This window comes from Parus major, chromosome 4 (assembly GCF_001522545.3).
Source record: "Parus major isolate Abel chromosome 4, Parus_major1.1, whole genome shotgun sequence".
Taxonomy (NCBI): Eukaryota; Metazoa; Chordata; class Aves; order Passeriformes; family Paridae; genus Parus; species Parus major.
In genome coordinates this window covers 23,475,883-23,499,497 of record NC_031771.1, presented here as the reverse complement: position 1 = coordinate 23,499,497, position 23,615 = coordinate 23,475,883, and the positions used below count along the sequence as shown (strand labels likewise).

Genomic DNA, 23,615 nt, shown 5'->3' with positions numbered 1-23,615 from the left:
CTTGGGAACGAGGTGGCTGCATTTTCCCATCTTGAGTAACCCTTCTGATTATATGAATATATAAAAAGGGGAAGTACAGGAAAATACAACTGTCTTGTAGCAGCCCATAAATGTGCTCTTGATGAGAGAGGGAAGTAAGAGCAAATGTGGAAAGCCTGCGCTGTAACTGATAAACATTAGTACCAATGTCTGTTCAGACTAAAGGACAGATAACCTTTCTCCTTCTGGGACAGCTCCTTTCTCACATTTTGTCATTTTGTAGCACCACGTTTTTCCTCCACAAGAAAAGGCTATGAAAGGTGCAATATATCCCTTTTCTTCTTTCTATTACCTTGACCCAGCCCTTGACTTTCTAAGGCTGGGTGTCCCTGTATCAGGGCACGGATGAGTTTATGCCTCTAAGAGTGTCCCTACATAGCAGCCTTGTGTGGGTTGGAGGATGCTGGCCATAGGAAGCTGCAGACACACTTTACAGCAGAATGAGGGGATCCCAGCTGACAACAACATAACAGTGGGGTAGAGTGGTTTTTTCCATTAAAAACTGTCAGGAATTTAGCACCTCACTGTCCGGCTATCAAATCTTCATGCAATTCACATTTCTGCTTCTGTGGGAGCATGGAATTTCTTCCTCTCCATTTTTTTTTGGTACCAATACCAGCATCTCTGATATTCCCTTTTTGAACAATGGCTTTGCTACTGTCACATGAAGATGGGCTCTATGTCTGGTGGGTTTTGGTGCCACCTTTACCTGACAGCCTTTTCGGAAGAGCTCTGGTGTAATCCAGTCTTGAATCATTCTGAGGATTGATGCACCCTGAGGACAAACGGAAAAGGGAGAAGGTCAATCCACACTGCTCTGATTTCCGTTCATCTAAAAGGCAACACGGGAATGAGGGTTTTGTAAGGAAAAAATAGAAATCATCCATCAGACGAAGAAGTGTTTTTTCTACTTCCTTTGTGGGATGGCATGCCTACCTGGTGGAGCTTAAATCTGGATGTGAAAATCAGTCTTTAGTTGTGATCAGACACTTGTTCCTATGTTCAGCTTCTGAGCCCTGCTGCTGCAGGTTACTGTCCTGCCAGTCTACCAGTTTGTGTGAGCAGGGCTCCCTGGTTCGTGTTGAACAGGACAGGGGTGAGGGCAGCCGGGGACTACCCCTGTCAGGGGAACAGCCTGAGAGAGGCAGTGACTTCAGATGAACACACAGCAGGAAGGGAACTCTAAAAATGCTGCAAGTCTGGGGCTTTACAGGTTGGGTATTCCATCTCAAGATAAGGAATGAGATTTGCTGAGGACTAGTGTAAGAGCTCTGGCCTCTGAAGCAGGGTAGAATTGGGACCCGAGAAATTACTAACTTAGGCATCACAGAAAAAAGCTTAAACAATATTTGAAAGAAGAAAGAAACAAGAGGAAGACAGGAGAGAGAAGTAGAAAAGCTATGTGTAACAAAGAACAGGGTGTACAAAAATGATGAAGAAAAAGAAGGAGTGCAAACTCAATCTAAGATGCGAATACAATTTTAGGATTAGCATGTTTTCATTTTCTGAGTGAAATCAAGGGGCAGTTGAGAGCCTAATGCTATGAATGGTTTAAAAATCCAGTTGTCCCATGAAAACAAGAATATTATCTGAATTCTCAGTAAATCCTGTTTCCTCTATTTATGTGTCTGAGAATAATGACTAGATGAGTCATGGCAGAGGGACTGTTTGAACAGATATTCCTCAAAGTGCTTTCCAGGCTATTGCTGGAGAGTCAAGGTGGTGAGCAGATGACTGTTTTCTGCTACAGAAATCTGTATCAGGAAAGTGTTTGCCATGGAATATATTCAAAACCAATTCAGTACATTTAGAACAAATATCCATTAGTGATAATCATAAGGCTGCTTAATAGTCAGTGGTGATCATAAAAAAGGATTATAAGGCCATGAGTATGCAGTAGGGAACCTCAGGTCCTCAGCTTTGTCACTCAGCTACTTCTTACCACCTGTATCACCTCTCATAAACCATCCCCTCCCATTTATGTTAAAAGCCAAAGTAGAAATACACACTTATACGTGCATTTGGTAACTGTGGAGACTTCTTTAAATTGTAATGTATAGTTCGTCACTTTTACCTTCTACTATTATTTTTCAGTCTCTTCCCCCCTCTTTTGTCATTCCTTTGTACTCCATGATGGAGTGTGTTTGAGAAAAACTCATCCTAACAAAAATCACTGAATATAGGAATGCCAGTATTTTAATAACTGTCTTTTCTTACAACTGTTTGGGGAGGCTCAGGAAAGTGACTTTAATTTGACTAGCTGATGTTCTCTGATGGTGATATAGGGGGAGTCTTTTATCAACACCCACATAATTTCATAGTAATTGCCAAGTATGTGACAAGATTTGTTTGTGGCAGAAATGTGGAAGATGAATCCTAAACTTCTGTAGCTGGGAATTTCCAAAAATGTGAGGATCCAAGAGGAAATTTCTAACAGGTCTTATTTAAGACAAAAAAAATCACTGTTACTTTAATAAAACCTTTCAAAATAAAAGAGAAGATTAAACTGGGGAAGAGATGAGATGCAAATACTTGTAAAAGCAGATTAAAACAATTATGTACATTAATTGTTTACTCACTCACCAGCTCTATTCTAGTAGAGCTTTCCTAGGCATATAATGCCCTACCAATCACCCAGCAGTTAGAGGATTTTGTACAGAACACACTGCAATGACTCTATAGACCCTTAGGCAATTCATTAGGGTTTTAGTATTGGATAAGCTCTCTGGTTGTTCTGGTAAGACTAACAGAGGATTCCAAATTATGCTTTATTTGTTTAGTGATGAATATTATCATGAGAAGATTGTTTTTAAAAGAAAAATGCAAGAGAGAAGCCAAAATAAAGCCAAAAAGAAACAAGCTAATTTTGTCACGCATTTATATATAAATACCAACAGTAATTTGAGCTAAATCTATGCAAAGACTTTCTCTTTCAAGCCAAATTATAACCCAAGTCAAATTATATCCCAAGCAAACTGTTCCCAAACAATGCACAAGTCCTCAAGTGTTTTTGCTTAAAAAAATGAGTTCATGTAGCAATTATCTAGGCACAAACAGATGAGTAAAAGCTAGGACTTTTTTCTCTATTGTTTTTGCAGACCCTGCAAAAGTATGTCTTTTGCTTAGCTCACCACTAAAATACATTTTGATCCAGAGTATTTGATTTAGTTCTGTATATTTCACGCCTTTTGTTTTTGATTTAAAAACTGTGTTACACAATGCAGGTTTTTACATGGTTTATGGTTTGACTGTGAGGCATTTATGATGCAATAAATACTGGTTGTATTGTTGGATAGAGGATTTAACAATTGAAAACAGAAAACTGATATAAATGGATGGATCAAGTCTAGCTTATAAAAGTAGTATCTACAGTTACTTCAGCACAGCTAAAGTTAAAGTTGATGCAATACTTTATGTTTAGCTGATAATGAGAGCTTGGAGGGGAAGCAACAAGCAGTATTTAATAATGGTGGATTTTGTGTGTTCAGTGGAAGCATGTTATGGCATCAGATAGAGAACATTGACAGAGTCATACAAGAAGGTGCCAATAAAAACATGGTGTATGAGGTTCAGAAGCAGCATGGGAGATGGCTGGTTGAGGAGAAGAATGACAGGGGTGTTTTCTCCTGTGCTTCTTTGGGCTTGTCTCTTGATGCACTACAGAAAACAACTGGAGGAAACAGTGTTGTTTGGGCCCTTGAGTGAAGAGACTCCCTGATTAGATATGGGGGGACACCTGCTTTGTTCCATGTCTAAGGCTTGTCTAAGGATAAAGTGGCTTTGGCTACATCCAATATGGAGGGAGACAAGCTGGCCTCAGCCTCCCAGGCTGGGTCTTCAAAGTGATGATCCTCAGCTGGTGGTGAACCAGGCTGCTGGTGTCCCTCACACTCTGGACCTCACAGCACTTTCCCACATGCACGGAGCTCCAGGCTGCCTCCCCACATGGCAAGTGCTACCAGAGGCCGTGGGCTCCCCAAGGCAGAGGCCCTACATCACAACAGTGATGTGCCTTGGTCACAACAGTGCTTGGATGACTCCAGCATTCCAGTGTCTCTCTGCTCAGGCAGACCCAAGGTATTCTTCCAACTAGCTCCTTAAGGAGTCTTTATAGGCACAGGTCCTCACTGTCACTGATTGGGATGGGATGAGCAAAAATCTTATCAAATACTAAATGGAGTATCTGCTACCACCTCCTGAGCTTCAGACTACTATACTCCAATGCACTCCTGAGCTCCACTTTCACTTCAACTTTCAGTGAAATGCCGAGCTAACCTATCTCCCAATTCAGGCCAATGCCAGTAGAGATTGGTGTAACCCATCTTTGCTAAGGTTTTTTGGGTGGCTGAGATACTGTGAGCAACTTGAGATAAAAAGTCACTTTCCTGTTTTCACTGCTTGGTTCTCTGCCTTGCTTCCTTAAAACAGAAGTTATATTTGCCTGCAAGTGTGATGGAGAAGTGACAGAGAGGATACCTGGACGTCTGCCCTTGCCTTCTCTGCCCTTGTGTTAGTTTATGAGACTTGACATAACTGGGTTGCATCAGCACGAGGTGGTAGGAGAGGGATGTGCTTTGTACCTGTTTTAGTTTAATTTTAAACCCAACCCTCTAGTGGCAGAGGCTGGTGACACTGTGCTTTGCCTGCATCACTGCATGTCGCCTGAGTGGTGTGTGGTGGCTGATGAGGCTCTGGCTGTACTGCTCGTCTCACAGCTGCTTTTAACTGCATCGTCACTGACAGCAGTTGGAAATGACCCAGAACAAAGATCTGCACAGACACAGCTCAAGTGAAATTAGGAGTCCTGATTATGAGCACTTTTATCTTCTCTCCAAAGCTGCCACTTCCTTTGCATCCAAAGTCACAACAGGAGGATATCCTACCTTACTGTAGGATATCCCATCAAACACAGAGGTGATTTCAGCTGGAGATGACACATCAACTACAATTGGGTGAGAAGACAGCAAAGAGTCATCTTTCAGTACAGGAAGCACATCCTCAATTAAAACCTGTTCAAGCTGAGAAAGAGAAGACATTAGAATAGAAACAAAGGCAGGAGTATATGCCTACTTCTCAAATAAGTAGTTTGAACTTCAGCTTCTCTAGACAATTTGAAATAGAGTAAAATTTCATGCCTTCTAAAGAAGGACTTGAAAGCTCTTCCTTTACATCTGACAGGGGAGGGATACTATTTCTCCTTAACTCAGATAAATTGTCTTTTGCAGATCCTGTTTTCCTGTGTGTATCATAACACAGACACCCCCATCCTACCCCCACCTTGCCCTAGTAGGCAAAAAGAGTAGCCTGTGTTACCAATTTCAGAAGTGTGACAATGTTTATAAAGCATGGTCTCCTCTTGCAAAAGAAGAGCTGGGTAGGAAGGGAGGGAGGGAAGAAGGAGGCAGGGCTCCCCATTCCAAGCTTATAATGTTTTTTTTAAATTCATTTGAATATTAAAAAAAAAAAAAAAAAAGATTAGGTAGCCAGCAGTCAAAATCCCCTTATATCTAAATCAATATTAACCAAAAAAGACTAAAATTTAATTTAGCTTTCCTCTTTTAATACTCACTAGATTAAAATTGAAATGTCTTAGATTAACATAGTATCTAGATAAAAAAGGTCTTTCAAATTTTAAACTCAGTAATTAGAATTTTTTTACATAGTTGGGACAACAGATCTACTTTAAAGTGTAAAAAAGACCCAGGGAATGATTTTGTTCTTAGCCTCTCCACAGGGAGAGAGGTAGGGAAAGCAGCAAGTAGGCACTGCTTCTAAAGTCACTAGGCTCAGGAGATAGTAGATTTCAACAAGTTCAACTTATGCAAAACCTACTCTGCTCCATTCCACTGGCATATGTCTTATCACCCAGAATGTCATTACACCTGGCCAGCTGGGGAAAATATGCATGCTATGTGCCATCACATCTGTTTGGGAGGGGAGGAAGGAAGTAGCAAGAAAACTCCCTTTATTCACAGAGTATAACACATATTTAAGGCTAACTTCTTTGCAACGCCCTTAAAGCGTCTTGGCAGAGTTAGCACTTCGGCTATCCATTGTCACTACCTATTTTTGCTCTGTACAGAATAGAGATTGTCTGAGTTGGAGCATTTGCAATGACACAATGCTGGCAGAAGCTGAACGGCGATCCAGTATTCTCCTTGATAACAGCCCAAGCTGTGGAGACAGGCCCAGGTTCCCAACCCGTACCAGATCAGATAACAATCCTAAGTCCCATGAAGAGAGTACAGCCCAAGTACATAAATACAGGAAAATCTCCATCTTTCAGAGTTAGACCTTTTAGCAACTCTGAGAAACTATTAAGGCTCTGTCCAGAACCCACCTAGGTGTTATTTGCCATAATAACCAAACACTTGACTCACTTGTTAAAAAAGAATGATTCTTCCCTGCAGACTAAAACTTCATGAAGTTTACTTTGACTAGTTTCAGGCCCTAACACAGGTAGGTGAAAAACTTAAAACAATTTTTTCTTTATGTTGCACCACACTGTGTTAGTTTTCCATAAATATACTTTAAGTCTTCATCATCCTTGTCTAAATTTTACTCCTTTCTGAAATGTTCCTCCCAGCCTCGCCAACCCTCCACAAGGCAGAAATAATTACCATTTGCCAACTTGGTTCTGCTTTATTTGCTCCCAGGAACTCAAAATAACTGGCAAATCCTTCATTTAACCACAAGTCATCCCACCAGTCCATGGTTACGATATTTCCAAACCACTACAATTATAAACATAAAGATGCAGGTTTAGATAAATAGTACATGTACATTTCAGTATCTCACATCTGCATATAGAACATTCATTTGCTTACTTTTTCCTGCTGCCAGATGAAAATTATCATAATTCTGGTGTTTGAATAGGAATGAAGGCCTTGCCTTGTGTTAAAACATCACTTTTATTATAAAATTACATATTACTTAGAAGATTGCTAATGACTCATGTGCCACTGAAAATATTTTTAGTTTCTTCCTCTTGCTTTGATGATTTCTGCTTTTAAGAATATGTTTTCAGACAGCCTCCACAGTGTATGATTGTCCCTGTTTGCCTGCCCAAAAGAGACATCTGCACACGGAAATTAGTTTCTCTAAGACATTTTAGACAGATTTTCATAAACTGGCTGACAATTTGGGCCCAAGCATCTAACTTCCTGAGAAAAATTCCAAGGCTGTAGTCATGGTATTTTGAAGCTCTAACAGGGATCTGTTTTAACATGATGTTTTGCAATCAGATTTTGAACACATGTAGAAGATCCTGAGATGCAGTTAATGACAGTATTTTCAAGATTAAAATGTTGTGACTATGTATGTGAAACACTAAAAGTAAAAGTGACTCATGGCCTAAAATATACCTGATGAACGAGCTCATGGGCTATCACAGCAGCTACTCTCTGTTGGTTGGATGAGGCTGACTCTCTAGGATCATACAGCAGGTTTGTTTCTCGATATGTGATCAGCCCCCAGTTCTCCATAGCACCTGTCCCGAAATCTGGAATAGCTATTTTATCTGCATGAAAAGAAAGAGACAATGATTACCACTGTATCCCTTAAATCAATTAGCTTATCCTCTCTCTGTGTATTTACAGCCTGTTTTTCTTACCATGAGTGATTCTGGCTTACTTCTGTGGACTGCAGGCTATGCTATGTTCTGTGTTCAAGAAGAGAACCGGCCTAAAGCAGATGATAGCAAGTACCCTGGCTCTGCTGAGATTACCAGAGGTAGGATCAGTTGCACTTGCTGAGGATCTGCCCTAGGAGGTGATGCTATTCCATCTCCTGGGAACATGCATATCATACATTACTTAATTTTGGCTCCAGAAATTAATAGTATTGTCTGGGGACATGCTATAGGCAGTAAACCTTCTGCAACTATTTGTAGAATAATGAGGCATGACATTGTTTGTCACACTGTTGTAATAAAAATATTTATTGACATGTTAACTGAAGTAAATCCCCCATGCAGTGAACAACATCTGCTTCTACGCCTGGCAATTTGTGGGGGTCACTCATTTATGGTCAGTAATCAATACAGGTTTAAATGAGAATTGCAGACTCAATTGAACTGGCATTTTCTTCTGCAAATAATGACCACAGGTTTTCTATGTGGGTTAGTGAAAAAGTACAGATGGATTTTAAACTGAATAGAATGAAAACCCTTCACCCCGCTCCAACAGAAGATAGGAATTAATTATTTTAAATTAAACAATTTAATTACAGAATCAAAGCTGGTAGTTTGTCAAGGGCTTCAATGACAGTCAAAATGAGTATACGAGGAAAAATGTATTGCCAGAAGCCATAAATCAATGTGAAATATTTAAATAAACCATTATGCAGAAACATATCTGATTCACCAGGTTTGACCTGGATAACTTCTAAAAATAAGGAAACAACATGGCATGGCAAGTCAAGGTTAGTGATCCAACATTCTGGTCATTCTGGGAAAACCAGTATAGAATCTACAAAAGTATCTATCCTGTGACATTGCTGACCGGGAGATACCAGTCCATCCTGTCACACAGACAGGCCTTTATCCAGATGCTGCCATGGCAAAGTCATCAGGCTTTCATGACAGTGAAAGTTTGAATATAAAGCACAGGTGAGATACAGTACCTATTATTACTGGGGACCAGTGTGTGAAAGAACATCATATTGTACTGGTTTCCCTAATCAGTTGTCATTGAAATGTGAACATATTTATAGTAAACTCAGGTGCTGTTTTGAAATGAGGAGGTAAAAGTCTTTGTTAAAGTGACATAGGTTAGCCTGATAGGTACAGGCACAAACAGCCAACAAAAGGTTTGCACAGCATTATTAATTGTCTTCAAAGTTTTGGGATTTTCCCCCCTTATATTGTCTTGACTTGTTTGCAGCTAGTATTTTTGCATCCTTTTAAGTTCACGAACCTAACTGAATCACCTCTTTGTAGGTCTTAGGAGGGAGAATTTCCAAAACTCTGATTGCATTCCCAGCTTGATTTTTGTGCATGTTAAACTGCATGAATCAGATCCAGAGTCCATTTCATGCTAAAGGATGTCCAAATGCACTACCTTATCTTTGCTAGTTTTGTAACCATGGGCAAAATTTGAGAGTGTGCCCACTCTTATTTAGTCCCAGATCTTTATTTAGCTCAGCAGTAGAAACTACAAATTATATGCTGGATCACATTCATCTTTCTAAAAAGTGGATACACACCCACTTTGCACTAAGGTTAATAAATAATATGACATACTCTCTGGCAGTTTACATCTTCACTTATCTCACTGCTGACTTTTGTCCAGAAGTTCACATGGAAGTGGTACATATTTTTCTGAAACTTCTGGCTCTGTTTTAACTCATGATGGTCCTTTGCTGATGACACCAATGCTTGCCTTTTTTTTTCCACAAGACGCTTTAAAATAAACATGCCAGGACCAGTTCTTCAGTTCAGCAAACTGAACTGTGAGAACTGGTAACTAAACAGTAACAGAGACCAACTCATCCATCATGACATTTAGAAACATCTTGAACTACATTGGTACAGTCTTTAAAACATCCTGACATAATATCAGCGGTTGGCAGCCAAATGCTTTCATGCTGTTTTCCACCAAAGTACAGAGTTCTGTAAGAGCAACATAACCACAACACTGAATTCACAAAATGAAAAATATAAATGTAAATAATCACCTAGTTTTGGAAGGGAGTAGCTCAAATTAAAGTACTCTTCAAAGAAGTCAAATACAGTTTTTGTTACTTCTGCTGCATATTCTGCTGTGTGTATTTGCTGTGGCTGGGCGTAAACTCTCAGCTGTAAAATAGAGAGACAATTAGAAAAGTTTTTAATTAAAAAGAATTAGCTGTCAAACACTGAAAAGGCATTTAGCATACATATAAATAACACTGCAGGTTTTTTCTGAGACTGGCCTGAACACTGAATTCTGTTCCCTATCACATTTATTTAACAAAGTTTTTCAAGTGTTGTACATAAGAGAGACCAAGTCAATATATGCACACTTTCCACTGCTTGTCTGAAGTGTAAAACTGGCAAGACCCATGTCCAGAGGCTCACGGTGGCCAAGCTTGGAGCAGGACCTGATTGTATACCAGCCTCTACTTCCCCATGGCCTGGTTTTCTCAAGAAGGAAACTGGGAAAGCATGATCCAATGGGATCCACTTGTTCTGAGCAGTTCACTGATCTTGACTGATCCCACAGATCAATCTTCAGGAGCACATCTGTACTGAAAAGTGTCAGAAGCCCATAGCATCTTATCTTACTCAGCTTCTCCGTACCTTTCCTATGTGCTATCATTATCATCTCCTCTTGTCCTTGTATATTTGAAGATCTCAAACCCACTGAAGACAGTGCATTTACTAGACCTGTGATGCTTCCCAGACATGCTGGCCTGTGCAGGTAGAGTGGCTGTTTGACCAACTGTGTTGGGCCACACAGCCACTCAGGCTCAGCTTTGGTGCCTTCTGGGCTGCTGCTCCCCAGGAAATCATAGGCAAAAATCAGTTCTCTCTTTTATGACCGGCCAAGTCTGGGCAAACTTGCATGTTTGGTAGCCCTGTGTGTGATGAGTGACCATTTCTGTGCTCCTCCTGTATATATAAAATGCAAAAAATGATGTGATGAATGTTGGCCTTTCTATCCCTGAAGCCTGGTCCCTGGGACTGCTTTGGCTATCATTGTTAAGCAGTAGGAAAGCTCTGGAGGACTAGAATTTTTATGGCACCCATGCCCATGATGAGGAGGCCTGCAACTTGAAAAAACCTTTTGATAAGTTATCTTCACATTGTGAAGACAATGTTTGAGCTCAGAATTCATGGAACCTTTTAGGGATCTTTCCCTCTTTGTCCCAAAACCTGCTGGAGCTATATGTTGGCTGTTCTCTTCCCCATCCCTGAAAATCTCCAGTGTGGATTAGAGATTTCAATATGGATTAGGAAAACTGATCTATCTCATTTTGCCAGCTCCGTGACTCTTATGAATGGGACACATTCATCTGACTTCACTGGTGTGGCTTGTTTACTCCTTCAGTGCTGTCTTACAGCCAGGAGTTTAGGGCCCAAGCAGAGAAAAGGAGCTGGTCTATTCCAGGAACTGTTTTGGAAACTGACAACACATTGATTTCAATACCATAAATTACACTTCCTCCAATGAGAGGGGAGGATGGGAAAGTGGTCAGAAATAAAGCTGAAACAAAAACAAAACCAAAAAACCCCTAAAAATAAAAAACCAACCTAAAAAAAGCTTATGAAATTCAATCGGGAATCTATTCCAGCCAGGGGATTTCCCCCAGGGTCAGTTTGCAATTACAATCTGCAATTTCCATTTCTGTAAGCTCTTTACCCAATTTAGCAGTCTTCAGTCCCCTAGCTGATCCATATTAATGGTTTCCAAAACCTTCAGCCTGCACTAAAACTGACTTTGGGTTTCATTTGTATAATCTCCTCTGTGATTTTCCAAACCAGATATTCGGTACCTGACAGGTAATCAGCTCAGGAGCATTGTTTCCAGCTGTAGGCACATTTCCCACCACTGATTTCATGAATGTCTTCATTAGGGCTTTCAGAGTTAATGGCAGAGTTTTAAAATAATTTACTATGTCATGTGAGCTGTATGCTCTTGCTGTTGTTTATGAAAGTAATTTATGGATCGAGTGGATACTTTCTGCTGAATGAGAGATTTATTGTTAGAAATTTACACAGCCAACTATGGAATGTTCTTTTTAGTAGTTGGTGAATCTAAATGCCTCATTGTTCAGCTGGTCTTCAAAATTCTTGGACAGGAAGCCTTGGAAAGGCTTGGAAAGGTTAGAAGAATAATTTTCTACATATATGATTAACTTTCTATATATATGAATAACTTTCTATATATATGATTAAAGCCCCTAAAGATAGCCTGGTTTCCCTGGGGAAAAGATAATCTTTAGTGATGGGTCTTATGCATGTGTTTTATATTGGTAAAACTATGTCCATTCTAAGAGAAAGGAAAGTTATGATTTTAACCTCACTTAAACCCCAAGTTTTCTAGTGCAGGCAAGTCCTCAGACATTGTTTAGTGAACAGCATTAATAAAATATGTAGTAACATAGGCTTGAATTAGAAGATGTTTCTTCAGGCAACCTCTGTACTGACACGAATACTTCAGATTCTACACACACACACGCTTTAATTACCATGTTTCAGTGAACACTCCCTTTTATTTAGAAAAACTACAACCAGTCAGGAACATTGTGGGCTGTACTGTTTTGCTTGGGGAAAAAAACAGTGACCTCAGGGCCATACTCAGGAGTGTGGCATGGACAAGTAGTGAATGTTTAACTTCTGCATGTAGAAAACAGTGTTGCACGCTTTTTCAGTACATTTTCCCCCCTCACTGCATTATATTCTGCACAAAAATCTAGACAAATTCTGATTTTTAAAGGAACTGAACTTTAGAGGATATCTATTGAGATCAAGTTGCCAAAGTCCTTTCCCTGATAATGAGTGGATCAGCTATGCTGAAGAGCATTGGTGAACAAAATTGTGTGACTGGGAGGCATAAAAATGTACTCCTGTGAATTACTTAGCCAAACAGCAGAGAACAAAGAATATTATATCTGTATCTCAAACCAGGCTCCATTTGCTTATCTAAGTGTAATTTAGCTTTAGTTATTTGTCTAGTAGAAATATAAGCATATAGCATGACACTAGGGAGGGCACAGAGAGAGGCATCTGCACAGTGCTGTGACTGGAAGCCTTTGGTAAGAGCTGAATCAGAACTTTGGAGATTTCTATGTGACAGATTTTAACATCAGTGAACAGATTGCAGTAAGGAAGGATTTGATGAGCTTTTTCAGTTAAAGAAACTAAGGAAGAGCAAGCTTGCTAAGGGAACAATAGCCTGGCTGGGGTTTTATTCTAGATTCCCTGTCCATTTGTGACATTGTCTCCAGAAAACAAGGAAAGCACTGCCAGCTCATGTGAATGACAAGACTCTGTGCTACATAAGGGGAAAGGAAGGGAAAGAAGCAAGGGCATATAGCCCTAATGTTCACACTATGTATCAGATAAGAAAAAGATCTAAACCAATAAACAATTAACATCAGGCTGAGTATCCCAAACTAAGTTTAGGCTAAATGAGGATTTCTGTTGAGGGGCAAGTTGTATTTTGGATTTCAGTTTTTTTATTTAATATAATGTCTCGTGATCTCTTCATGTCAGCTACACCTTCAGGAGATTTGAATCTTAGCAAGAAATGGATTGGCCTGCATACTGCACCTAAATGAAGGACCTATATTAATTTAATAGATTAATGTTCAAACTTAATTAATGTTCACATCATTAGGGGATCTACCAAACACCCACCTGTTTAGGCAGACACTATCACTTCTATACTTATTTTTACAGAGCTTACACTGGGCAGTTGCCTGTTGCCACTCTTGTAAAATAAAGCAAGCCAGTACATAATGGCACATAGCACTGTAATCCTGTCTCAGCATATAGGCTGTAATAACATCAAGTACAATTCATTCTTTTTAACCCACAGAAAACTGTAAAGTATTCATGGCCTGTCACTCTCCTGTACTTCCTAACTTGTACATTCCTTCAGTCACTGGGCTTTGAGTCAGGGATGAATTTGGAAAAAGAGTGCTCTTTCCTCACCTGTGTGCTCATATGGGAGGTACTAACTGGGCCCTCACAAAGATGGGAGACAGGGGGGGAGTGCAAAACACTCTGTAGTCAAAGTCAGAGGGACCACTGTGAACACCTAATCTGATAAAATAGGCTGCATAAAATAAGCTACAGGAAAAGGAAAAATATGTCACTGATTGTATAAAAATATATTTTTAAGAAAAGGCGCAAATCAAGGCATATCTGTCATCTGAACCACATTCAGGCTGCAGAAAGACTTACAGGTTTTCCACTTGCTGATATTCTTTCTACCCAGGCAAACTGATGCACTGCAAAGCATACCAAGTAAGTGCTCATGGGGACTGACTTCTCAAAAGTTGTTCGATTCCAGCCATCACCAAGCTGTACAGTTTTCTGCAGAAATGCAAAAATAATCAAATTGATTTTTGAAATTGCAAACACATGCATAGGAGTACAATATTTGTATAAAGGCTGCAACTGCATAGGAGCAACAAATCACCTCTCCAGGTCCACTTCTTCTGGCATTTCTGTTCATGGTGAAGGCATGAGAGCAGACAAGGTATTTTTCTTCTACAATACATGAAATGGTACTTTGCTTTTTTGGCACTAAATAGGTTTACTTTGCTCTAATTTTCATCAGGGATTTGAAATGGTTAACATGAACAGAAATTTTGCCAACAGGAGTTTTCTGGTGTATGCTGTGTTTTGGCAATAGTTGTGTAAAATAACATCACTTTGGACAGAGCAGAGAAGAGACTGAATTCTCCCTTCTCTTAAATACATTCATCACATTTTAAGTCATGATGGAGGGATGCTGCCTGGTGTAGAGACCAGTCTAATAAATCGATCCTGAACTAATTCAAATACAAATGAACACTGCTAATTGGTGAGTTGCCTAAATATACATAAAATTTAGTGTTGATCATAGTTTTTATTTTGCAAATAAATTTAAAAACATTCCTGATTTTCCCAGATGGTTTTTTCTTCAAGTTTGCTGACAGCACTAAATAGGAAGGGGTAGACACTGACCTCTTCTTTCCCATGACCAGTGACAGGACCCAAGGAAAGGGCATGAAGTTGAGTCAGGGGAGGTTTAGATTTGATTATAGGAAAAGGTTTTTCACCCAGAGGGTGAAAACTGGAACAGGCTCCCCAGGAAAGTGGTCACAACACCAAACCTCACAAAGTTCCAGAAGCGTTTGGACCATGCTCTCTGGGACATGGTGTGACTCTTGGGTTGTCCTGCACATGGCCAGGAGTTGGACTTGATGATCTTGATGGGTCCCTTACAACTCAGCTTATTCTGTGATTCTATTCTGAACACATAATTCTTCTATTCCTTTTTTTCTATAGTCTGGAAACTTTTGTGCTTCTGACTGGATGACTAACTTAAATAGAACAAAAGCCAAAAGCATATAAAAGACATTAGCCTTCTAGAGATACAGTGGTTCATGAGAGTTTTTGTTATAAACAAAATATAAATAAAGCACAGACAGGTAATATGATTCCATGAGCAAAAACACCTATTCACAGATATATCCATTACCCCTTTTTGAAAAGGTATTCACAATTTTCCACTCACTAATTTTCCATTATTTTACCCATTTTGACTCTGTTTTTATATCTTTTGTTATTTCAACAAAGTCAGGACTTGAGTGGAAAAAAAAAATTGAAGAAACTCAACTCCAGCAAAAAATGCAAATTAAATGTACAAGATTCTGATTTTGCTGATTGGATTTTGCCATGCTGATTATAAAGCTCCACATCACCCAGCTACTACAGGACATGTAACATACAGCATGCCTTGCATTTACAAACTCTTATATTTCCAGACGTGGAAAAGATCTTTCCCAACGTTCTTTCACTACTAAGACCAGAGCTACTGACCTTGACCAGATGAAAAAGTTCCCTGCTATAATCCCTTAGTCAAACCTCAGTATGAATTTAGCATAACCTACATTTTCTTATCTGTACTTATTTTTTAGCAAATCAATTAAGAAGCAGTAGTTAGCCCTTTGCAAGCTTATTATTGTAGATCCATAATAGAGGCAATGTCCACATGGTCAAGCTGTAAAATAAATCTCAAAACACATTAAATCTTGTTAACATATGGTGATATCCCCTTACTTCCTTGCTTGTACTCTCCCTTATCTGAGGTCAGTGAGGAAAGGTAATGCAATCTCCTTTCATGTGTTGTTCATCGAAGTGCCTGGTGGACTTCAAGGTATCATAGAAAGATTTTTAATAACAATGGGTCAGAGCTTTAGATGTACAAAGGGTATGGATGCATCTATATCAGCCTGGTAATAGATATCTCAGATGCATTGCTAGGACAATAAGTTTAGGGGACTCTAAATTAAAGCAGACCTTTGTTTTCTGGATGGGGGAGTGTTTGGAAAAATGCAAATGCCAACAGCCTGGAGGCTGGAAGCTCTCTTTTTTTTTTTTTTTTTTTAAACTTGGCACTTTATCTCCCACTTCAGAACTTATACAATGGACTACACATTCAGTTGAACTATTCAGTAGAAACTCTCACATCTGAAAGCCATTGAGTCTTCTTCCAAAAGGCCCAGAAGAAGATAATTGATGCTATTGAATTTCATGCAAAATTTGGAATTTGACACAGTAGGTCTAGAAATGGGTTATTCAGGAAATTATAGACGTGGTGGAATGACAAACGTCCACACCCACAAGCTGACAGGGCTTCAGATAGATAGGGCTTCAGATCCTCCATTATTAAAAGGAATAATCCTAGTCTTTCTGGCTAGCAGGATTATTTGCCATTAAATTGTGATCAGCAGATCCTTGTTCTGGACCATTATGCAGCTTTAGAGATTATTTCAGACTTTCCATGTGGGAATCAGCTGTCTTTCAGAGTACTCATTCTCTGAGCCTACCCAGTTTGACTGAAGAATCTGCCAATATCTGTTTATAGTTAGCAGGGGATGCTCACCTAGAACATCTGAACAGAAGGTCAGCTGGCTAACAACAGAAGAGATGTTTCATTTTTTCTTTGGATTTGACTCTGTGCTGCCATGTTGTGTGCTGGTCCTCTCCAAGTCCCAACCAGCCAACCAGTTCTGTTCATGGAATGTTTTTTAACCCTGAATTTTACAGTGCCTGAGTAGAAGAGTCTGTGAACGTGCAAGAACCTGGCAACCCACATTACCTGTCAGTGGCTCTACAGAACCCTTCTACTTAGGCAGCAGTTGGGAAATACCTACCTGTACTGGCATGTTTGAAAGCGCTTGGTACACATCTTGATGAATGATGGATATGTTGTATGTTGCCTTTTTGTTTGGCTCGTCAAAGCAAGGAAATGATTTCCGTGCATCTGTTGGCTCATGATCAGTAGCTGCAATGCTCCTGAAACAAACAACACATTGGCAAGACTTCATTATATGGCTTTGAAATCTTGTCTGCAATTTCTAAGCATTTTTTAAAAATGATTTCACAAACTAAATTTTCAGCTACAAATATTTGTGCATATTTATACATTCATAAAAGCAGGTTCCATCAGAAATGCATGAGCTGACATTGCATAGTCTATCTGTCAACAAAATTCTCTAGGTTTCAGAGCAAAAGCTAATGCAAATTGCTTATCATCAAATATTTTTAGGAGACAGGCAATAAGAGAGGCATGACCTCTCATGCATAGTGAAAACTTTGCTCACCCTCCTGCTGAGCTTTCCCATTGATTTATGCACCTAAAATAAAGAACAGATTATATCACCTAAAAGGAATAAGTCACTCTATGAGTTGTTTACCTACTACAGCTTATTTTGGGATTAGGGTCTTGAACATCTCCTGAAGCGACACCTTGAAATTGTGTAAATGCCAATAAATCTCATCCTGCTTGTGTGTTTCTTTTTCTGCATTTACCACATTCAGTTTTCTCCTGGTGCTCTTATGCTCCCCTGACTCCATTTGTCAGGGCAGCATTTGTCAGGAAACTGCTGGAGAAAGCATGGAAAGTTCAGGTGAATATCCTAGTACATAACTGATGCTATGCAAGCTGTGTTGGGAGGGTCATAAAGTCATCTCAGTTATGCACAACCAGCTGAAGGAGCTAGACAATAGGTGCCATGTAAAAACATAAGGTGAAGGTTCTGAGTGTTCATATTGTGCTTGCTTCTCTCAGTGACATTGGGCTCCCCCATTAATGACCCACACAGTGGCAGAGCATATTCTCCAGTGATTGATGGTGAAAGGGATCACAGATGCTCCTTCAATTAATCTGGAATGTCGAGCATTTTCTGACAGCACTTCTACAGCTGCTCCAACTATATTAAGGTAGTTTTTCTTTCCGAAAAGTAATTAAAAGTGTACCTCATAAATAACAGATCTGCAGCAATCTGACAAGCTCACTTGACAAACAATTTTTCAATGTTTCTGTTGCCCTTGGCATTTCCCTGTGATGGTTAAATACTAAACTGGTCATTAGGAACTTGTAGCAGCAAGGGTCATTTACAAGCCTGACACAGGTAGTATTTCTGGGTTCTCTCCATTTATGTTCCTTGGAATAGTAACTCAAAGGTTCATGGGCAGAAAGCATAATGAACTTTCACCTTAACATAATTTCAGACTCAGTAGAGTTTTTTTTGCTTGGTGCATTCTTTGCTGTCACTCTCTACTTTTCATAGGATTTGAGAGCTATTTCACAATTAAGTTAACTCCAAGCCTCCAGGGCAATACTTCACTGCTATTGGTTAAAAACTTGGCTATATATTTTGACACATTTATACCTTGTTCCTACAGACTGATAACATTGTGATATATCTGTTGATTTATAAGGTGATAATCCATCTATCCTCATACGTTTGCGGAGGCAGACAGACATTAGGAATAAAAAGCCTCAGCACTACCCTTCTTATAAGCTAGATGATGAGAACTCCAGACTATGGCATGCATGGAAGTGGCAATAGAAACATGAAATAATGTAATTCACTTTCAAATGGCATAATGTAGTTTTTAGATAAGATTTTCTTCACTGCTTGTTGGCTTCTGCTCTTGAAGCTGATGTCCAGACCTTTAAATATGAACTAGAGTTGACAGTTGTAAACATCATAGCAATAAGAAGTGAAGATCTGGCTGAGACTGCATCCAGCTGTTCTCAAAATAAAAGAATGATGCACTTAGAACCATGATGAATTTTCTTTTTTTTCCTCTCCCCTGAAGTACAAGGCATTAGTGTCAAACCCCTCCTCCCTGAGCTAATTAAAGCATTTTTCTCATAGTCTTAAAATTACAACTCATTGGTTCTTCTGAGAAAAATTTCTCCTTGAAGAAAAAAATCAGCAGTGTTACTTTTGCACACAGAAGAAAAATTTTCACTTCTCTATTCAATAAAATCCTAAATACATCCCTGTTAGCCATGTGCCAGCCTCCTGTTCCCTTATGAACAGAGGGAATTCCTCAAAAAGGGAGAACATACCTTGTCACTAATAGTGGTGCAAAAATCAAAGCTAGCTGCTATGACATGTTTGTATTATTTTTAATAATAAGGAAAAAATACAAGGGGGCTTTAGCACATTCCCTGAGAGAAACTAATGACTTGAATAACCCAGTACACCAGCCAAGGACTCTTCTTTTGCTCCTTTCGATAAGATCAGAAAATACAAATGTAAGGTAGTTATGCTCACTGCTTTATGCAAAGTAGGGAAGGACTGTTATTCCATTTTCCTCAATGGGGAAATGAAATGCACAGACAGAGGAATAGTTTTACCAAAGGACTTAAGTGCTTATGGCTAGATTTAGGAACCCACAGAAGCATCTACGCAGGTCTGTGTCCAAAATCTGCATTTTTAAAGTTTCTGCTTTCCTGTTCCCTACCTGCATATGCACATCAATTTAAATAGTCATGATTCCAAGGTATCTCACAATCTGCTTCAGGGCATGTCCAAAAGCACCTTTTTCCTGATGGGGATTGTGTGATCTGTCTGAACAGGATCCCCAAATGAGGTGTTCTCCCTAAGCCTCTCAAGGATCCCAGACTTAGAGGCATGTTCAGCACATCTCTACCTGTTATCCACAAAGTGTGGTGGGAGATTTGAATCTAAGCAACAGCAGAGCCTGGACATGTGCCCAGTTTGTAAAGCAAAGGCCTTATAGCTATGCTTTGGCAAACCTTTGCCTTCACAGATAAACATCTGGGGAGCAACTCAGCCGTAGGAACTGATGTTCAGTGTCATTAAATCGCTCAAAAGCTCCCACTGCTTCTAACACTGCACAGAAGGGATAATAAAGTAAGTTAATGTTGGATCTCCTTTTTACCTCAGCCCTCTTCTCTTTAACATCCACTATTAACAGACTTGTTTGATCATTGCTGTTACCTGATCTGATTTGCATTTACTTGCAACATGACAAGAACAGAACTATTTGGGTTGAAATTTTCCAAGGATGGTGTCTACCTCAGGCAAAGGCAAAATAAAAATGTGAATTCCAGTCAGCATTATTTTAAGGAGAAAGCTGGAGGAAAATGTGTTTTTGATCAGTAATAAGACTCTTCCTTCACTGTCCTTCCTCACCCCATCCTACTCTCTACCCTCTGCTGCATAGTAACAACTTGGCTGATGGTTGCTTTACCTTAAAAGCTGTACTTACTACTATCATGTACATCACCTCTGCCACCCCCACAAACAATCTACCCAAACTCAATCACATGAAAAATTTTTCAAAATTTTCACTCATTAAAGTCTTTCTCAAGCCTAACAAACTCACACCCTCAAGTTCCTTTCTGTGTTGAGAGTTTTCAGACTGCTGGCTAAGATCACCCTTGCAATAGTAGTTTCCAGCATCCTATTCAAGATGTAGGAAGAGTCAAAGTAAGCTCACATTTTATACTTTCTTTAGTTTTAAAGTCCTCCTTTCTTCCTGGTATCAGATACTCAGCCCTTGTCTACCTATACTGTCTTGATTTGAGGGACAGGCACTCACCTCTCCTGCTCTGCACCTCAGAAGACCTGTGTTCTGGTCCTGCTGTTCTGGGGTTATGACAGACCTGGGGCTATAAATGCAATATCTTGATATCCTTCACCAATGTAAAGGAAGTAACACACTTCAACTTAGAAGGATGTTAGGAGGTTGCACTTTAAAACAGCTGTGGAGATGTCAGATGCTCAAAGTATGAAACCAAAACCACTCTAAGTATAAAACTAAAACACCTTTTAAGTCAGAGAAGTGCTGAAGTCCTAGATGGAGGAAAACAAGAGGAAAAGCTCATGACACCATTGTCCCAGAAGGGCAAAGAAATGCCATGAAAACACATCAGTGTTTGTCTCCATGCTTCTGCTACAGGGCCTTGTAAAAGTCTAGCCAAGTTTATCTCCCAACTGTCAAGGCTGGAATGAGTCTCTTCAGAAATGTAAATATCAGAAAATGGGTGAGTGTCCTCTCCATACATTAACTGCGAAGAGAAGCCTTTGGGCAGTGGGCAATGGCTTCTTCAAGCTTCCACCTTGAAGCAGTGCAAACCTGGCAAGTGCAATGGGTTAGCTGAACTGGTAGAGGCTCTTGTAATCTTTCAATACTGTTGATATATTAATAAGGAAGAGATGGAGCACCAAAAACAGAAAAACAAAAAACCAACCAAAAGTAAAATATAACCCCTAATTGTTTAGACTTTCCTACATATAATTTAAACCAGCTGCAAGAGAGACAGGGAAGTTCTGGTTTGAATATTCCTTAGGCTTACAAAACCAAGGAGGTATGCTATCAGGAAAGCTATCAGAACATTTTACACCAAAACTGTTACCTTGGGGATAACAGGAGAGGGTGTTATGTTATGTTAGAGAGTTGTATGCTATTTATTGTACTATAGAGATGAAAACAGGCCTTGATCTCTCCAGCTCTTTGAGGGAGTCATTCAGTTCAAAGGTAAGCTCAGACCAGTAGAGTTTGACAAGATTTTTCAGAATAATAACAAACCTCTCATCTCTCCAGCCCACATTCACTAGTCAGAAGCCAAAGGTTTTTGAATACAGCATCTCCCTTAGGGGAATATGAAAACTAAAAAACAGCCCAGAAATGCCAGCAAGTTGGTGAGAGACAAGACTGAAAAGCTGAAATAGGAATAGAGCAAACCTGAGCAAGTAAAAATAGAGAATAAAGTTTAATAAATAAAACTGCTTTACTTGATCTGTCCGTTCTCAGTATAGGTGGTCCTATAAAACCCAACCAGCGAACCATTCAGCCAGCCTTGAAACTTCAGGGTGAGCACATAGGGATCACTTTCATCAGTGACAGGGAGCTCTGCTGCTGCCTTCATCACAATGTATTCTTGTGGCTTGTACTCAAAACAGTCATTCAGAGCAATCTGCTGTCCCGAAGATTTCCGGAGTGTGGGTATTTCTGTAACCTTGGTCTCTCGCAGGTGAAGCCACAGGGCGCTGGTTTGTTTTTCCAAAACAATGGATATACTGACTGTCCCACTGTAAGTGTCTTTCTCCATTTCAGGCTTGATTTCCAGATCATAATGGACAGGCTTGACATAAGTGGGAAGCCTAAAATGTCTCCAGTCTCCAGTCTCATCATTCTTGGAAGGACAGGGACCCAAATCCACTGGGGGAGGTGGCTGTTCTGTTGTTGTTGTTGTTGTTGTTGTTGTCGTTGTTGTTGTTGTTGTCGTTGTTGTTGTTGTTGTTGTTGTCGTTGTTGTCGTTGTTGGTTGCTCTGTTGCCTTTGGAGGTTTGGGTCTGCTCAATCCCACACCAAGCCCCACAGCAAGTCCTACAACAACCACAACTCCACAGATGATAGCCACATGCTTTGTCTTCATGCAGTACCTCTTGGACTTCTCATCCTCAAAATCCATGCCCTCCATCTCTGCTCCTAGGTCTGTTCTCAGAAAAAAACATTAACCACAAAAAAGCTTATTAGCCACTTCAGCACTTGCATTCAGTAAACTCAGCAGTCTTGGTTTGTATTTTAATTGTGTAGCTATAGCTGTTCTCTGCTTGTCTCCCGCACCTCTCTTTCCACGAGACACTCAATTAATTAAAGGCAACATGCATTTGGAGGAAACATGATCAAAAGAAGTGCAGCTGGACTGGGAGACGGAGGGAACTGACACAGAAGAACATTGTTTCTGCCGTGCTCCCCTTATAAGCAGTGCAACCCCACCCCCAGCCCCTCCTGTTCTGGCCTGAGTTAAATATAAAACAGTGCTATGTTAATCAGCAGTCAGGAGATGATCAGATGCCAAAGCTCTGTCAGCAGCTTTCAGAAGGAGTTTGCAGATAGAGGTGTAACTGCTCCAAACCCTCAACCTTCGCCACTACATCTTCCTTTTTAACCCTGCTGTGTCTTGTTAAGGTTTTTGAGGTTTAGGGATTTTTTTTCTTCCTCTTACTAACAAAGATTTCCTTGAGTTTCCACCCTATAGTTGGTGAAATGACATCTCAAAACTTGCAAAAATCACATATATCTTTCAGCTGTTTCCCCTCTTTTCTGGGCTCACTTACTTTTGCCGAGTAACTCAAGGCAGTCACAGACAGATGAATGTAGAGTGGAACAATAAATTTTGATCACTGCTTCAAACTTTAAAAGTTGTCTAATTCCTCTACTCCTCACAGGGACAATTTTCCAGGAGATTGACCAAAACCATGCTTGCAAGCTGGTAGCCTGGGATAGCATTGCTTTGTTGGTCAGCACAATTACAGTGCTGCCTGTGAACCCTTGCTGTGAGGGACACTTCTAAGTATGATTTGTGCACTAAAGAACTAATTTACCATTTATTGCTTGTCATCACAATGTGGCATTTCATTGAAGCAAATTAATTGGATAGAGCCTGATTCTGCTTGAGGGAACTTTTTGTAAGTAAGGCCTTGCTAAGCCTGCAAGCAAGATGCTGCTAATGTGGTATGAAACTGAGCACAGTGGTAGCCTTGACCTCGTTTGAAACTGGACCAAAGGAAAATAGTATAGAATAGAAACGTCAGTCCCCTGC

At 39.9% G+C, this 23,615-nt stretch overlaps 1 protein-coding gene across 1 annotated transcript in view; it reads right to left on the bottom strand.

Annotated features, from left to right (window-relative positions):
* The window catches only part of ENPEP (glutamyl aminopeptidase), a 34,181-nt gene extending 11,430 nt beyond the window's left edge, over positions 1–22,751 (bottom strand). The window contains exons 1-8 of the mRNA XM_015623573.3: positions 21,802–22,751; positions 16,894–17,035; positions 13,931–14,062; positions 9,715–9,835; positions 7,404–7,558; positions 6,660–6,773; positions 4,923–5,057; positions 749–814 (exon numbers count right to left, since the gene is read on the bottom strand). Coding sequence (XP_015479059.1) covers positions 749–814; positions 4,923–5,057; positions 6,660–6,773; positions 7,404–7,558; positions 9,715–9,835; positions 13,931–14,062; positions 16,894–17,035; positions 21,802–22,490 — 1,554 coding nt within the window. The 5' untranslated portion in view covers positions 22,491–22,751. The remainder of the gene's footprint in view (positions 1–748; positions 815–4,922; positions 5,058–6,659; positions 6,774–7,403; positions 7,559–9,714; positions 9,836–13,930; positions 14,063–16,893; positions 17,036–21,801) is intronic.
* Between the last annotated feature and the right edge of the window lie 864 nt (positions 22,752–23,615).